The sequence below is a fragment of the Meles meles genome, chromosome 16 (assembly GCF_922984935.1).
Source record: "Meles meles chromosome 16, mMelMel3.1 paternal haplotype, whole genome shotgun sequence".
Taxonomy (NCBI): domain Eukaryota; kingdom Metazoa; phylum Chordata; class Mammalia; order Carnivora; family Mustelidae; genus Meles; species Meles meles.
Window position 1 is genome coordinate 72,278,074 of NC_060081.1, and position 17,200 is coordinate 72,295,273.

Genomic DNA, 17,200 nt, shown 5'->3' on the forward strand with positions numbered 1-17,200 from the left:
GGACCCACCCGTAGTGAGACATTCCTCACACAAGCTTGTATTTCTCACGCCTGACATGGTGTCAGACACTTCCTAGTGTTACAGCGTGTTACGTCACTGCGACCTCCCAAGACCTTCCGGAGAAGTTGTTGCCATCACTATAATCATTACCCTGCCCAAACAGAGGAGGACGCAGAAGGGCAGGGGTTACGGGGGTGGGAGCCCTGAGAAGTTAGGACCAAACCCAGCCTTCTTGCACTTCTGAGCTTCTCAGTCACCTTGTGTTCTGCCTCCCCAAAGGGAGCTGGATACCACGGGTGCTAAATCAGACAGACAAGGGTGTTTGGAGTCCAGATCCCAGGAGGCTTCCTGGAGGAAGAGGATTGCAGAGGATGGGAAAACCTGCTTGGTGCAGATTCCGTCTCCCCAGACCCACCTCAGGACATTTGCCAGGAACCTGGGAGCTGGATAGCCCCAGCCCTTTGAAACTCACCGCCTGGCGCCTCACTCCCCTGAGGGCCTAGGGAGGAATCTGTCCCGCCTGGCTTGGGGAGGGCCCGACCCGGCCTCCCACCGGCCTGTCCACATGCCAGGCCAGGGCTGACCCTTCACCCGCACATCTCTCATTCTGCAGGCCCCAAGAAGCAAAGTCCAGAGCCAAGGTTACCGTGGGGGTCACATACCTTAGGGGAGGGGCGGGTACACAGAGCCACAGGCTATTCAATGCAGCATTATTTGCTCCAATCACAAAAGATTGGAACCGACTTGGAGTCCGTCAGCAGGGGACTAGGTCGAGGTGCTTTGGCACAACCACACACGACTCAGGTGTCAACGGGAGAGGGTTTTGAGAAGTAAAAGCTGACGTTTATGAAGGATTTGAGCCCCTCCCACGTGCATTAACTCATTTGATCCTACATTCAGTCCCAGGAGGAGAGACTATTATCACTTTAAAATGAGGAAACGGAGGCACCCAGAGGTGGGGTCCCTGGCCCAAGGCTCACAGCTACACCGCAGGGGCTCAGTGCAGGCAGAGCACATCAGAACCACCCTGCCCTCTAGCCTTCCCACTTCTCCGTCTTGCCAGGGGTCCCTCCTCCAGGAACTCCCAGGAACCCGGGAAAGAGGAGAAACGCTCAGATAACCTCCAGCACTTCCCAGCCCGCACTGGCCCAGGCTGGGGGGGAGCAGGTGTAATCAGAGGAGCTTGACTGAAGCCTCCTGCGTCTGCAGCAGATTCCGATAACTCAGACGCTGTGGTAGCCAACTGCTCTCTACAGTCAATTACGGCCAGCGGGGCCCACTGATTATTTTTATAGCCTTTCCTGGAGTCATGACAAGGAAAACTAAAGGATCCACAGGACCCCTTTCATCACGAACAGCCGGGTTTCATGGTTGGGGGTGGAGGAAGGAAAGAAAGAAATTACTTTTTTCCCCACTTTGGAGCTAATCAACAGAACTCAAGGCTGGGCGGCCAACGTGTTGGTGTTGAGAAAAGCTGTTCTCAAGCAGAACTAATTGGCAACAGAAATGGAATTTTTCCCCCCAAAAAAAGTATAAACATGCTTTATCCCTGGGAATTACCCTTTGGAATAGGTATTCCAGACATGCTGCGTGCAACTGCCCGCGCACAGCCGTCCGCCTCCCATAGGCCAGGCCAGAGGCGGCCGGAGCAGGCTGCCACTCAGCCAGGTTGGCCTTTCTCGAAATAGGATGGTCACAAAGGTCACTGGCCCAGAGCAGCCCAGTCTGGAGTGGACGTTTGCTCTCCTCTTGCCCAGCACCACTTCCCTCCTCCTAGAAATAGCAGTTGGCTCAGGGTACCCCGTGCCCTGACCCTGGACTTCATCCCCTCTGCGCTCCAGGGATGAACACTGGCAGGTATAAGCTAATGAACGGATTCCAGGGAAATTCGGGGAATAGGCACACAAATCAACAAGAAACAAGAAGGCCGGGGACGCCTGGGTGGCTCAGTCGGCTATGCCACTGCCTTCAGCTCAGGTCATGATCCCAGGGTCTCGGGATCCTTGCTCCGCGGGGAGCCTGATTCTCTCTCTCTGCCTCTACCTGCTTGTGCTCGCTTGCGCGCGCACACTCTCTCTCTCTCTCACAAATAAATAAAATATTTTTTTAAATATTTTATTTATTTGACAGAGAGAAATCACAACTAGGCAGAGAGGCAGGCAGAGAGAGAGGAAGAAGCAGGCTCCCCGCGGAGCAGAGAGCCCAATGTGGGGCTCGATCCCAGGACCCTGGGATCATGACCTGAGCCGAAGGCAGAGGCTTTAACCCACTGAGCCACCCAGGTGCCCCAATAAAATATTTTTTTAAAAAAGAAAAGAAACAGGGGTGCCTGGGTGGCTCAATGGGTTAAAGCCTCTGCCTTCAGCCCAGGGTCCTGGGATCAAGCCCCGCATCAGGCTCTCTCTCTGCCTGCCTCTCTGCCTACTTGTGATCTCTCTCTGTCAAATAAATAAATAAAATCTTTAAAAAAAAAAAAAAGAAAAGAAACAAGAAGGTGGGGATGCCTGGGTAGCTCAGTCCATTAAGCGTCTGCTTTCGTCTCTGGACATGATCTCTGGGGTCCTGGGATCGAGTCTGCTTCTCCCTCTGCCACTCCCCCTGCTTATGCCCTCTCATGTGCTCATGCTCTCTCTCAGATAAATAAATAAAATCTTAAAAAAGAAACAAGGCACAAAAAAGAGTATCTAATGAAGCTTCTAGAAAGGAGAGCTCCCGCGATTTTAGAGGTGTAGAGAGTAACCTGCCCAGAGCCACACAGCATGGTCGTAGGGGTCCAGGACATGAACCCGAGTTTGTGACATTTAACTCCCAGGCTCTATGAAGGGATGGCATAACCTCTGGAGGGAGCCACACAGACCAGATTCAACCCCATCTCCGCCATTTCCTACTCGTGGGATTCCAGGCAAGTTACCTAACCTCTCGGGGCACCTGGGCGGCTCAGTCAGTTAAGCGTCCAGCTCTTGGTTTTGGCTCAGGTCATGGTCTTGTGGTTATGGGTTTGAGCCCCATGTTTGCCTGTGCGCTCAGTGTGGAGCCTGCTTCAGATTCTTTCCCCTTCTGCCCTTACTCTCTCTCTCTCTCTCTCTCTCAAATAACTAAAATCTTTTTTTTTTTTTAAATAAAAGAGTCACTTAAACTTCCTCCTCCTCAGTTTCCGTATCTATGAAGTGGGGCCTCAAAGAGCACCTCTGTTCGTGGGATCTGAGGGTTGAATGGATTAACAGCAATACAGGTAGAGTGTGAGCAGTGATACCTGTCACGAGCAAGGATGTGTCCCTGCCCCGTCACTCTGGGTCCCACCTGTGGTAAGAACCAGGTTGAGTAAAGGCAGGACCGAGCAATAGATGCTAGGAGGACAAGGTCTTAAATGCCCTCTCCACGTTTTCCTTCCTGTAGTGTGGCCGTCAGGCTCGGTTCCCCTCCCGGGGCAGCTCTACCATGAAGATGGGAGACATCACGAGCCCGCAGCCCGCTCAAGGCTATTCTTAGACCTGGAGATACACAGCGAGTGGCAGCCGGGCCTGTGATGGTGGCAGCGGTGGAGAAGCAGGGGAAATTCCCCTCATTCAAGTGGCAGAAAGTAAGCCATCAGACAAATGCCACACGGTCGAGGGCGCATGTGAATTGCCAGAGCCACTGTGGAAAATAGTTCGGGGCGTGATGTCGTATTGTCTACAACCCAGCAGTCCTGCTTCTGGGCGGACACAGGAGACGCACGCCAGCATGTGCGCACTGGGGCAGGTGCAAGGATGCTCAGAGCGGCGCCTCCTGTGATAACAAGCGCACCGGGGCCAAACCACCCGGAAGCCTCTAGACGTGGGAAACGCATCCCGGTTCGCCATGCAGTAGTGTCTGGCAGTGGGAAACAAGGAAGCACGGAGCCCTGTGCAACCACGGGGATGAGTTGTAGTGATAAATGCTTCATGAAAACAGAAGTGGCACAAGACAACATCGATCTTTTTGTAAAGTTCAAAAATAAGTAAAAGTCAATAACCTACTGTTGGACATAAATACTTTTTTTTAGGAAAGGGAAGTTGGGATGATGAAGTTCTGCAAACAGATGTGAGGACGGCCATCCGAGGTAGAGAATGTACTTGATGCCACTGAGTTGTGTACTTGAACACGAGTAAAATGGTCAGTTTTATGTGTCCTTTCCCACCATTTTTTAAAAAGCCATAGCAAAAGGCGCCTGGGTGGCTCCCTCGGTTAAGTCCCAGTTCTTGATTTTGGCTCAGGTCATGATCTCCGGGTGGAGATCGAGCCCGGTGTTGGGCTCCTTGCTCACAGGGAGTCTGCTTGGTAGCTCTCTCTCCCCCTCCCTCTGCGCTTCTCCCAAATGCATGCCCACTCTCTCCCCGTCTCTCTAAAAACCAAACAGAAACAAAAACCAAAACCCTAAAAATAAGAAGTCATAGAAAAACACAAAATTCAAGATCGTAACTACTGTGGTGGGAAGGAGCATGTCAGTGGGTTATAGAGCGTTGTCAAAGTTCTAGTCCCCAGGCTGGGGGGTGGCCCTGCGGGGGTTTAGTTTATAAGTAACTGTGGTGAGACTGCTAGGTGGAAGGGCGAGTGTGTCCTGAGGAGGTGCGATTAATTCACTTCTACCCGAGGTCCCTTTTATAAGTCTTGAGGGAGGCTTTGGAGACCAGGGGTTTAATGGGGGCTGCTGGGCAAGTGAGCAAGGTCTTTGGCCTTTCCCTCTATTAATCCGGTGTGGGACTGTCTGGTCCCTGGTTGGGGTGGGGGGGGGATCCAGCGGTGCATTCGGAGGGTGTGCGCCTGCCCTCCTCCACAAGCTCGAATCTGCAGGGGCTGTCCTCACTCAGTCGGAAGGCAGGGGCGGGCATGCTCCGGACCGGGGTGACCGATCCAGTCCAAGGGACAGCACAGTGACAGACGCCAGGCCATAGCAGATCCCACAACAGATCGCATAACCTGCCTGACCCTCAGTATTTCTGCAGACCAGTGTGGGAGATGGTGTTGTTTGCCCAGCCCTGCAAGCCCACCTGAGACAGACGGGGGCTGAGCACAGGAGCCACTCGGGGAGTCCAGTCTGGGCCTGGGCTGGTTTGACAGCGCGTCTAATGATGTATGTGTCCGCTGACTCTCACCGTTCTGCACATGAACGGCCACTGCGTGAGTGTGACATTCCTAAATGAAATGGAGTCCCTGGCTAGAGATTCCTGGCGACCCTAATTCACAGTCCTCCCAGGTCTGACTGCTCTGTCACTCTTGGCAACAAAGCAAACCAGGTATTTCTACAAGTTTATTGAGTGCCTACTATGGAATAGAACACTGAACATAACAGGCAAAAAAATGTGTGTGTGTGTGTGTGTGTGTATTTATACACACATACACCTGTACCCTCAGGAAACTCACATTCCGGTAGGGGGCATTTAAGAAAAGAAAAATATGGGGCACCTGGGTGGCTCAGTGGGTTAAGTGTCTGCCTTCAGCATGATCCTGAGTTCTGGGATCAAGTCCCTCATCAGGTTCCCCACTCAGTGGGGTGTCTGCTTCTCCCTCTGTCACTCCCCCTGCTTGTGCTCTCTTGCTCTCTCTCAAATAAATAAATAAATAATTTTGAAAAGAAAAAAAATATAGTATGCCAGATGATGGTAAGTGGTAAGTAATGAACCATGTGGAAATCTGGAGAGGGAGTGTCTCAGGCAGTGGGGAAAGCCAGTGCAAAGGTCCTGGGGCAGGACTGTGTCTGGCACAGTTGAGAACAGCAAATGTGGCAAGGGGGAGAGCAGGGGAGATGAAGTCCAGATCTTATAGGGCCTTGCGGTCATGGTGAGGACTTAACCTTTTACTCTGGGTGAGGTGGGCCTAGGATTAGGGAGTCAGGAGGGTATTCTGAGCAGAGGAGGGACAGGATCTGATTTCATTTTAACAGGACCCCACTGGCTGCAGATAGAGAATAGACCATCACAGAGGCAAGAGAAGCAGACACCAGTGAGGAGACAACTGTAAAAGCCCAGAGAGAAATGGCCTTTTGGGCCAGGGCGAGGGCAGGGCAGGGGAGGGGACAAGAAGAGGTCAGCTTCCAGATACAGGTTGAAGAGAAAGCCAGTAGAATTTCTTTTTACTGAAAAGTAGAAGCAGTTGGGTTCTATTTATGTTTCGGGGTCAAGAAAGTTTGCGACCTGATTAGAAAATAAAGATTCGGTTATCAAAATAGATCCCCTCTTCCAACCTCTTGGGACTTCTGATATGCAGGCATTGAAAGGAAGGTTTTAGGTCTCCATGAGCTAATATGGATGAACACTCAGGATATATTATCAAGTGGAAACAGGGAGATGCAGAATAGAACGTATAGAATCCATATTTGAAAACTAAAGTTAACAAAAAACGAAATGCGAAAATGAGTGAACGAATGGTCTGGAGGAGTAGACACCTGACCCTGAATGGGTTGCCTGAGACTGAAACTCAGGATCACCCTTCTGAGCACACAAAATAATTATAAAACCCATTTATAATTATTTTTAAAAGTGCTGTGAGCATGGCTCCATTCTCGCCTTCCTAACTGTGCTGCTCTGAGCCAGTGTCCCCACCTGGGCCTCTGCCTTGGCCTCGACCATAAGAGACAGAACTCAGGAATGAGAAATACTTTCCTCTGCCGCTCGCTGGCTTGGGAGAACTGGAAAGGGCCCACCTGGCTCCCAGGGTTTCTAAAAATAGAAAGTTGTCTTAACTTTCCTATAGATTTGGCTTAGCTGTTCCTCCCGCTTGTTCCAAGATGCTGTTTCTGCAAGAGAGTCATGCTCTGCACATGAAAATAAAGTACGGCGGGAGCAAGGCCTTAAGTGGATGAAATTAACCAGGAGCTGCCTGACAGTCACCGGAAGTGCCCCGCAGGCAGAGCCAGGGAAGGTGGTGAGGGAACCCCGGGCTGCCACTGTCCACGCTGGGGCCCAGAGGTGGCCTGTGGAGACAATAGCTCCTGCCCAGCCCAGTCTCTGTATCCATTCCATTGTTCAGAACGGGAGTGAGGAGTTGGGCTGTGGGTATGTTTTAGGCAAGAGGAGGAAACTGAAGTATTTGTGTCCAGGCTCAGTACCTGGAGTTTGACTCCCTCTGAGTAAGGACCAAAGATGGTCCATGCCAGGGTTTCTGAGGCCCTGGGCACAAGCGTATGAGCTGTGGGACCAGTGGTGTGCTGGTGAAGGTTAGCAGCCGGCGCTCCAGGAGAGAGCGTGCGTGTGTGTGTGTGTGTACATGTATGTGCGTGCATATGTGTGTGCATACGAATATATGCACACAGATGCACACTTGGGTTTATTATAGATTGTACAATCTATAATAGGGTGTGCAGCACACAGTTTACAAATAAAAACAAACTGTACAGTACCCCTTGGAAGTTTCATATATACTCAACTGAGTCACACGGAAAGGGTTTGTTGATTTTGGCCCCCAGCCCTCGTACTTGTAGTCAGCGCACACTTACAAGGATGAGCGAGGGTAGCTCAAGGCTGGTGGGTATTGTCCTTTACCTTAAGGAGTCAGACAAAACTGATATGACAAAATGCAGTTCGTCAGTGAAGGAAACCTGTGCCTTCATTCTGGGGCTCTTCACCACAGAACAGCCACAGACGGGACACAGTCTGATGCTTAATCTTCATTGTTAACTTTTCCTGTCTCCTCCCTCAAATCTAGGCAATCAGCAAAACAATAAATCGAGCCCTGCGTCATCCTGTTACCGGTTCCCATGGTATAAGGACTCCCACTGGGGCCAGTTTCCGGGGCCACCAACCTGGGGTCCCTGCACGTGGACTCGGGGAGAGATACACAACAGCGGACTATCAGATGGGCTTCCACCAGGCAGCGTGGACAAAAGTCACCTCGGGAGCCTCCAGAGCAGCCAGAGGTCCTTTCAGACATGGAAAGGGATGAGCAGTGAGTACTCATTACCTTTGTAACATCGTTAATTTAATTAGAAGTCTGCGAGATTTAATTTTTAATAATGGCTCTGCTTAGCAACTCATTCACCACATTTCTGACAGTTTGACCATCAGCTTTCAAAAGCCGGGATGAGCTGTGTCCAGCACACCACAGTGTAGGGACCACGTGGCAGAGAGTGTCACGGATTGGGGAAGAAGCTGGTCCCTCCGTCTCTGCCCAGAACCCAGAGCAGCCTGGGCACCACAAGGGTGGGGCGCAAGGGGGTGTGCTCTGAGAGTCTCAGGTGGGCCGAGGCCGGAGGCCGGAGGAGGCCAGAGAGGACGAGCAGGGCAGGAGCCCAGTTTGTGGGCACATGTGAGATACCCCTTCACTGCTCCCCAGAAAGAACTGAGGGGTCCTGAGGGTGGGTGCTGAGCTTCTGATACAGAGCAGGTAAGGGCCTCCTAGCCAGCACGCATTTGGGTTAAATCACTCCCCACGAAAGCAACCCATTCGGCTCCTCAGAAGCCCACAGGGCCAAAGGCCTGGGATCGCTGATGTCAGCAGTGAACCCCTCAGTCCCTTCTTCAAGCCCACTTGCATGCCCCCCTCCTCCGGGCCTTCCCTGATGGCAGGGCTCATGGGAGACCTTTGTCTTCTCTTAGCTTCCCGACAACTGTAGTGCCCTCCAAGCAGGCTCTTGGAATTTTAAGAATTACACAGAGATTTTAGAGATTTCCTAAAATAGGAAAGGGTGAAATAAACCCTTCATATTATAGGTGAGGAAACAGAGGCCCAGAGATGGAAGGTGACTTGAAGAAGTCACCTTGAAGTCTATAAGAAAAATCAAGGCCAGAAGTGGGTAGGATGACCAGTCGTCCCAGTGTGCTCAGGACTGGGGGAGGGGTGGGGAGTGGTGGCGCCGGGACCCCCACTCAGGTCTCGACTCAAGCCCAAGGCAGAGGTTCTGAGCCAATCCCCTAACGGAAGGGAGGCCTGTGTCAGTACAGAGCTGCTACGGGGTGGAATTTTCCAAGAGCAGAGAAAAGCGACCACATCTGGGTGCCGGGATCTCCAACTCTGCCCAGATGCCTGGCACCGAGGGATTTCCCACCTGCCTAGGCCCTGCTGTGTGCTTCCCGGGCCCTCGGATGCAACGTGCATCCTTCTCCTCCGTGCCGGGGAGACACTCGTGGACTCGATCCGCAGCTCATCTGTGGCGGCTGCTGCCACAGCTGTGGGGCTGCTTATGCAGATCGCCTCCAATAACACCAATACGTGATTCCCCCCGGGGGAGGCGTGCGGAAAGCTCTGTATGTGTTTCACAATTCTGTTTCGTCCAGAGGAGCAGTGGGGGCCCAGAATGATTTGAAACAGGTTTTTGGAAAAGCAAAATAAAATTGGAACAAAACCTAGTAGAGGCATGTGCCACTCTCACCACGCCCAGCTCCCTCCACCCCTGCCTGATGTTAACCCTCTTCTCCCATCCTGAGGAGCCCCTGACGGCAGGGAGGCAAGCACAGCACATGGCACCGGCTCTCTTCCTTCCAGCCAGGAGCCTCTGCCTGGGGCGCGTGCCCCCGCCCACCCAGAGGTGAAGACCGCTCAGCCTGTGGCCGCCTTTCTCCAACCTCTCTGCCTGCGTCCCACAGGTAATCCTCCCCTGGACACCTGCTCCTCCTGCACCCCTGCTTCCTGCGGGGATCATGGAATCAGAACAGAATACAGACTACTGGAAGTGGAGAGTTTAGGGCAAGTCGAGTCAGAAGGGCAAGGACCTAATTCTGATCTCCGCCACTGACCAGCTGTGTGACCTTGGGTGAGTCACTTCACTTCTCTGAGCCTCTGTTTGCTCAGGTACCAGGAGGGCACACTTGCCCCTCTGAAGGCTCACGGGGATTCCCTGAGCTAGAGCTTCATAAATGCCTAGCACGGTGTCTGGCATATGACAGATGCACAAGAAACACTGTCACGGTAAAAAGCCTCTGTTCCAGCCACTCCATTGCAGAGATGGACAAACAGAGGCCCAGGGAGGGGAGAGAACTCGCCCAAGACCACACAGCAAGCCCCCGCTATTCCCCCCTCTCTGGCTCCCTTCTCAGGGGAGCTCCAGGCTGGAGTGTGAGCAAGTGCTCGCCTCCTCACACCTCACCTCCCTCTAGCGTCTGGTCCACACGCCGCCAGAATCACTCACCATCCAGCAGGTACGGGCGTTCCAGCTGGGGCACGCCTCCTCCTCCAGGCCGCCTGGCTTTCTCTGCCGCTGAGGTGAGCCGCAACTCCCATCCACCGCATCCGCCGCAGGGATGCGGTGGGGCTCAGGAAGCCCTTCCAGACTAGTCACTCGGAGGCTGCTCACAAGGAAGCCGCCGTCCCCCGGTCTTCTTTGCGGTGCTGAGGGCCAGGGGACATCGCACTGCCGGACTCTGATAGCGCCGTCGGCCTCTTATCTGGCCTGTGTCCGGGTGTAGGCGGCTGTGGAGCCGGGGTTCCAGGAAGCCGGCCTGGGGCCCCCCCGGCCGGCCCGCGCTCCCCGGATGCTGCCTGCTGCTCTGGACGCGGCCGATTGCCCGTCAGTGTCACTGAGCTCTGCCAGGGAGAATTCCATGCTGGCCCCCAGCAGGCGGGGCCCCCACCCCTTCACGTCCCACCCCCCACTCCCATCTTGGCAAGGGGACGGGAAAAGGCAGCTAATTTCAAGTCCGCACAGCGCTTGTGGTCGTGTCCTGAACTCTCTACGATTAATCACAGAGCATCTGATTTCTGCCTCTCCTCAGAGGGGGGTGTGGGGACGCCTGGAAGTTTCTGTTTACTCCGTTCTTCTCTACAGGCTGTGTGCTAATCACAAACAGACAGGGACACAGCCTTGCCCTCCCTCCTCCGTCTCTGCCTCCTCTTCTTACCTTGCCACTTTCATGTCCTCTCCTCACTCCTCCTTTTCTTCCTTTCTTCCCCCTCCCCCGTGGGTCCCCTCCATCTGTCTGGACCTGGGATCTGATCCTCCACACGCCTCTTCCTGTGGTCCTGGTTTCCCCCAGCCCCGTTGTCCCCTCTGCACCTCCCACTTCTCCCGGGGTGCGAATTAGCTTAGCATTTTCCCTTTACGTCTTTAGGGTTAGGGGTCAGCTGCTTTTACTGCTTTGTTCCTTTTTTCACCACCTAATGTTTTCAGGCTTTCCCCCCAACCCCCGTCACCCCTGTTACGTTTGTATGTGCGACTCCTGCAAACTTGACCGGTGTCTCGGTCGGGGGTGGGATCCAGGCACGACACACGAAAGGCTCCCTTTGTCACCTTGGCCCATCAGCTCTTGGATTCTGCTCAGGGATGGACTAGGGAACAAAGCCCCCATTTACCACCACTGCAGAGAGGTCCGGCCCTGCGGAGCCAACCAGCCTGTAACTCCTAGAGATGAATTTCTCTCTCCCTTGGCTCCCTTGTGCCCTGCAGCCACTGCAGACAAGAAACCAGGAATAAACAGCCCCAAAGAATAGTAACTGACACCCCTCCCCACAAACACGCGCACACACTCTGAAGGGTAGTCTGCAAAACCTTCGAAAATCAGAAATGAGCATATACGCCACCACCCAGAATAACTTACGCATGTGCCTAAGGACGCAGGTACACAGAGTTTTGCTGAAAAAAAAAAAAGTTTTATCATAGGAAACAATTGAAAATAATGTAAACATCCATCAAACAATGACTGATAACACAATGCGGAAGGGCCATGCTATGACTTACCAGGCTGTGGTTTAAAAAGAATGAGCTAAGTCTGTATGTAATAGCAACAGTGGGTCTCCAAGACATACTACTGAGTGAGAAGGGGGTCAGAGTGACGTATCTGGTGTAATCCTGATTGTGTAACCCTCCCCTGCGTACACACACAAAGAATGAGATACTATGGAAACACGTGTCAGGCCTGAAAAGTAGTCTCAAAGGATTTAAACCAAACTAGGTCATTAGCGCTGGAAGAGAAGGAGGCAAAACGGTTTAAGGGTGGTGCTCTTACCTGTAACAGTTTCATTTTGAAAAGTGAAAATGGGAACACCTAGGTGGCTCAGTTGGTTAAGGGATTAAGCATCTGCCTTTGGCTCAGGTCATGATCTCAGGGTCTTGGGATTGAGGCTCGCCTATGCTCCCTTGTCAGTGGGGAGCCTGCTTCTCCCTCTGCCTGCTGCTCTCTCGCTGTCAGATAAGTAAATAAAATCTTTTTTAAAAAAAGAAAAGAGGGGCACTTGGGTGGCTCAGTCAGTTAGGCATCTGCCTTTGGCTCTGGTCGTGATCCCAGGGTCCTGGGATGGAGCCCAGCATGGGGCTCCCTGTTCTGCAGGGAGTCTGCTTTTCTCTCTCTCTCTCTCTCTCTCTCTCTCTGCCCCTCCCCACTGCTCATTTTCTCTCTTTTTCTCTCCCAAATAAATAAAATCTTAAAAAAAAAAAAAGTGAAAATGGATTCATCTGTTACCTGTGTCTCAAGCAGCTTCCTCCTCCGCACCCGGGTGCAGAGAGAATTTCATCCAAGCACACGTCCCCTTGGACTAACTCAGAGAATTCTCCACTACGTCCATGGAGAGATCACCAGCCGTGCTGCTCAGGTGTGATCACCTGCAGTTAGATGTGGGACCCCTGAGCCAGCAGTGACTTGTCGCAGAGTGAATGCCTCAGAGAGCAGGAGAGCTATCCCAGAGACTCCCTCGGGGGCTTAGGTCTCCTGAAAACGAGGACGGCAGATACATATTGGAAAGGATAATATTGAAAAGTGCCGACTTGAGCCGCACCGTGCGCACCAAAGTCCTTCTCCCTCGCTGCAGACGGGGGTATAAAACTGACACCCCCGAGCCTCGCGGGGAGGGTTTAGTGCGTTGCCAGGAATATCTGTGATTCACGTACGTACAGTGGAAATGACGGTTTTCATTTTATTTTTTTAAAACATTTTTTTAAAATATTTATTTATTTATTTGACAGAGATCATAAGCAGGCAGAGAGGCAGGCAGAGAGAGGAGGGGAAGCAGGCTCCCTGCTGAGCAGAGAGCCCAATGTGGGGTTTGATCCCAGGACCCCAGGATCATGACCTGAGCCGAAGGCAGAGACTTTAACCCACTGGGTCAGGTGCCCCAAAATGACGGTTTTTAAAAGACAAAGCCAAATGCTTCTCTTTCTGTCCGAACCTTACTTCCATGCCATTGAACCCTACGCAAAGAAAGAACTTTGTGCTGTACTTTCCTGATACTATCCACAATTGCAAAGTCAGGACTGAGGAAGATATTCCAGAGAATCCCCCGAAGTATCTGTGTCCGGGTATTGATAAAGACCATGCCCTTGGGAAATACAACTCCAGGCCAAAGTAAGCCCCAGAACTAATGGAACTCATTGGTCCTAAAGGAACTGGGTGCCTCACGACTGAGTTGATTTGTGTGTGTGAAGTTCACTGCTCTCGCCTTTAGACCACAGACAACGCTCTCCGCATGTCTCCCGAGGAGAGTCCTGTCCTGTCGAGTTGGACAGTATGATGACTGCAGCACAGAGCATGAATTTGTCTTACCTTCTCTGGCCACATTTTTCCTTCCCCTCTGTGATTCCCTCCTGCTACTCTTTTCCTTCACAGCCTATGTTTCCAGGGAAATGAAGACAAACAAATTTGCTGCAACCTAGTGATAGCAAGTGGATCCTTCCCTAATTCAGAAACGTCTGTTACTCAGAAGGGCTTCATGCATCTTATGAAAGGTGAGATTGAAAGGCCCTCTCCGTAGAGTGGGTTTTACAAATGACAAATACCCAGATACACTGAAAACGTCAGGGCTAGAATGAGAATCCTTTGTAACGGGTGAGAAGGTGAGCAGCACCTTCTTCAAAGTCAGTTCCTACTTGTTACAGGCTGTCAGAGAGATCACATGGTTATTTAGGGAACTTCCTGATGTAGGATTGGCAGATTTCTATTCTGGAGAATTCTTACTTGTTCTCTCTGCTTTAAATATGGCTGGAGGTTTTCCATCAGGTTACCTATGGAATTGTGCAAAGCCAAGTCAGATAGAGTTGTATCAGCCATTTACCAAAGGTAGCCATCCTGTATCTGGGCAGGAGATAAAAGTTGTGTTCTCTATTTTATTACGTTTTCCACACTGGCCGTTTAAAGCTAAAAGCAAATTCTCTCTCTTGGGAGACTCAGCTTTTCTGTTTGTTATGGCTTTATGATACTGGCTAATACCAGTAGAAGGAAATACGTTTTCCAGGCTCTGGAGTCGTTTTTTTCTCTTTCAGCCTTAATATCCAAAGTGGAGTATGTTCTGCCTGCATCTCAGTCACTAGTAAATGAAATTATCTTCACGTTTCTGTCAAGGGAGGCAGGCTATTAACAACCAATCTCTCAAGACAAAAATCCTGTTACTCTTTAAAAAGTTGAAGTTAATCGTAGATCTAGGCCAACTTAGACATTTAATTCACGTTTCTTAAATGGGTTAATATGTCTTTATTATTATGAGCTGGTATCTAGTCTTAGTCATAAAATTTTTAAATTGAGAAGAAAGAATAGTGATGGGCAAGTAATTAACTAGAGATCAAATGAGAACCAAACAATTCGGAAATTTGTCCTGTGTAACTGCACTGAGGATTGCATGTTTTTCACCGATAAATGTGTGTGTCTGACAAATACATTTGCAAATGGTTCCATTTAAAAAAAAAAAAAAAAGTGCCGACTTGGTTTCAGGAAACCACGTCACCTACTCTAACTTAGAAAACATGAAAATCACTTTGAAACACTTCCAGGAATGAATATGAACAAGTCCGGGCCTTACCGAGCGGCCGCTGCAGAGCCGATTAGACAGGCCTCTTCCCCGTCACTGACAACACGCGGGACCTTGTCAGGGACACGAAGGCACGCAGTGCTCCTCACGCGTCACTGATGGACTTCTTCCCTGTCACGTGACTCCTGGCTTAGGGAACAGATCGAGGGGGAGCTCCGGTGGGGAAGACAAGTGCCATCCTCCAGCGCAGAAGGCAGCTCCGGGTTGGGAGCCCCGTGGCCTCAGACGTGGGCTTTGCCTCTGTCAGAGCATGTGGCCCTGGGAGACATGCACGGGGCTCCCACGGGGACTGGGCCCGACACAATGCTGCAGGCCCTGTGAGGAAGTCTCAGCTTTGTGCCTGCCTGACTTGGCCACCTCTCCAACCTTTACTCATCTCCCTTTTCAACCAAGAGAAAGCAGGCCTCGGGCTGAGGTCACTCAACAACCAACAGCATCTGGCTAGTAGAACCATGTTTGGCAAGCGATGATGGTTTTCCGTGGACAGTTTCCTGTTTTTGAGTCTTTTAAAGTTTAAATAGTGAGTCCACCAGGTGAGGGGAGAAGACACAAAATCCTAATAGGACGTGGGGTAGAGTTAGCAGTAACGGACTCACTGGTTCATTTGTTGGGACAGATGCGCCACAGAAGTAACGCAGGAGGTCGGGTGCGGGCCGTAGAGGACTTTTTTTCATGAATCTAAAGTTAGGCTAAATGTTACAGTTTATATAAATATTTTTAAAAAGATTTTATTTATTTGTCAGAGAAAAGGACAAGCAGGGGGAGTGTCAGGGAGAGGGAGAATCAGACTCCCCGCTGAGCAGGGAGCCAGAGAGAGAGCAAGAGGGGGAGCGAGCAAGAGAGAGAGAGGAGGCAGAGAGAGAGACACACGCAGGGCTGGATCCCAGAACCCTGGGATGATGACCTGAGCCGAAGGCAGACCCTCAACTGAGCCACCCAGGCGCCCCAGTTTATTTATTTGTTTACTTGTTTGTTTATTATGATTGTATTTTTAATGTTTTTATTATGAACCCAGAGAAAAATTGACCCATGCTATTCTTTTTTTTTTTTTTTAACATGTAGGTCCGGAGAGAATGGAGAAAGGAGACGGACTGTGGCAACAGCGTTGACAGTCGGATCCGGGGAGGGGCCGGGGGCCTCCAGATGCTCTTCACTCTACTTGCTGCAGGTCGGAATTGGTCACAGTGAGGCCGGGGGCGGGGGTAGGAAATCAGTACACAGGAAAATCTTAAGTCCACGGGAGCCCCCAGAGCATGAATACGGCCAGAGTTGTCAAAGCAATGCTTGAGCTGTGGACCTTTGGGGGACACGAGGCAAAAAGGCGGCCTGGCAGGGAGATCCCACTACCCACTGCCCCAGGACCCTCGCTGCAGCCTCCGTGGGCACACACCCTCCAGCACGGCATACCCAGTTCGTTCCACCCGTGCTCTCCCCACAGCACCCTCTGCTGCAAGCCGGGCAGGTGCTGTCACCACACAAGCCAGGCTGGGTATTTCGGGGACAGAGATGAATAAGGAGGAAATGTTCCCACAGGAGACAGATGGGTAAACAGAGACCCACAGGGCCAAGTGCTCCCTGCAGCCCAGGGAGTGTGTGCTGGGTGGGACAGTGCCTTTGAGAATGAAGGAAGTGTGTCACCAGGGACGGATGAGTAAACAGGTTACAGGATCTTTCCAGAGAACCTTCCTTCCCGGGCCCTCAGGGTAAGGCCAGCCTTTGTGCCCCGAAGAGCCTTGGTTTCTACCTCTCTCCTGCTCTGTTGAGTAAACAGCCTGAGTGCCTGTACTGTGCCAAGCCCCCTAGCTGGGAACTCTCTCCCCACCCGCCTCCCTCTCACCTGGCTGATACTTTAACCCTCAACCTGCTGGAGCCCACAAGAGGCACATTCTCCCAGAGCTTTCTCTGAGCCCCTGCTTGGCTCTGGGCCCCCCTCGATGCCACGCCCACTGCCTTACCAGGGCAGAGCTGGGTAAGCACTCAGACCCTGGAGTCCGGTCCTCTGTTCCTAGCTGTATGTCCTCGGGCAAGTCACTTGACCTTTCCAGGCTTCCATTTCCTTGTCTGTAAAATGGGAATAACTATAGTGCCTCAGTGGTATGTTCTGAAGATTGGGTGAAATAATGCCTTCCTTCTTAATGCGAAGTCTGGGGACTGGAGCTTATTAGTAGAGTCCCACATCCCACCCCAGACCTCCCAAACCAGATCCTGCATTTTAGCAGGATCCCACAGTGAGTCGCATGCATGTTCAACTTGAGAAGCACAAGACAGCAGACCGTGTTTGGCTCCTACTGAATATCCATTATCATCACCATCGTCCTGTGTCATCCCATGAGATGAGCTGTTTTCGCGTTCTTCTCCTCCACCTGGTCCGTCCTGCCCAGGACAGCCGTGTCGCCATTGCACCCTTAGGGCCCGGAGCAGAGGAGGTGGTCAGCAGTTAAGGGCTGCCTTCCCTCATTTGTCCGGTTCTCCTGGAGAAGCCAGACTGGGGACCAGGTGACCTCACTCCTGGCTTTTT

At 51.7% G+C, this 17,200-nt stretch overlaps 2 protein-coding genes across 8 annotated transcripts in view; one reads left to right on the top strand and one right to left on the bottom strand.

Annotated features, from left to right (window-relative positions):
• The window catches only part of RIPOR3 (RIPOR family member 3), a 74,204-nt gene extending 63,573 nt beyond the window's left edge, over positions 1 to 10,631 (bottom strand). The window contains exon 1 of one of the 3 annotated variants that reach the window (XM_045981834.1): positions 10,082 to 10,631. Coding sequence is in view for 2 of the 3 variants with exons in the window: in XM_045981833.1 (XP_045837789.1) it covers positions 10,082 to 10,084 (3 nt within the window). In the remaining variant the exon portion in view is untranslated. The remainder of the gene's footprint in view (positions 1 to 10,081) is intronic. The other 2 variants (XM_045981833.1, XM_045981835.1) reach the window with 2 other exon arrangements.
• LOC123927275 overlaps positions 1 to 17,200 on the top strand; it is a 40,224-nt gene that overhangs the window by 4,250 nt on the left and 18,774 nt on the right. For 2 of the 5 annotated variants that reach the window (XR_006815395.1, XR_006815394.1), the window contains exons 2-5: positions 7,663 to 7,902; positions 9,381 to 9,539; positions 13,488 to 13,606; positions 15,745 to 15,850. Coding sequence is in view for 2 of the 5 variants with exons in the window: in XM_045981841.1 (XP_045837797.1) it covers positions 7,663 to 7,902; positions 9,381 to 9,539; positions 15,745 to 15,791 (446 nt within the window). In the remaining 3 variants the exon portion in view is untranslated. Of the gene's footprint in view, positions 1 to 7,662; positions 7,903 to 9,380; positions 9,540 to 13,487; positions 13,607 to 15,744; positions 15,851 to 16,901; positions 16,981 to 17,200 lie in introns of those variants that run through there. The other 3 variants (XR_006815396.1, XM_045981840.1, XM_045981841.1) reach the window with 2 other exon arrangements.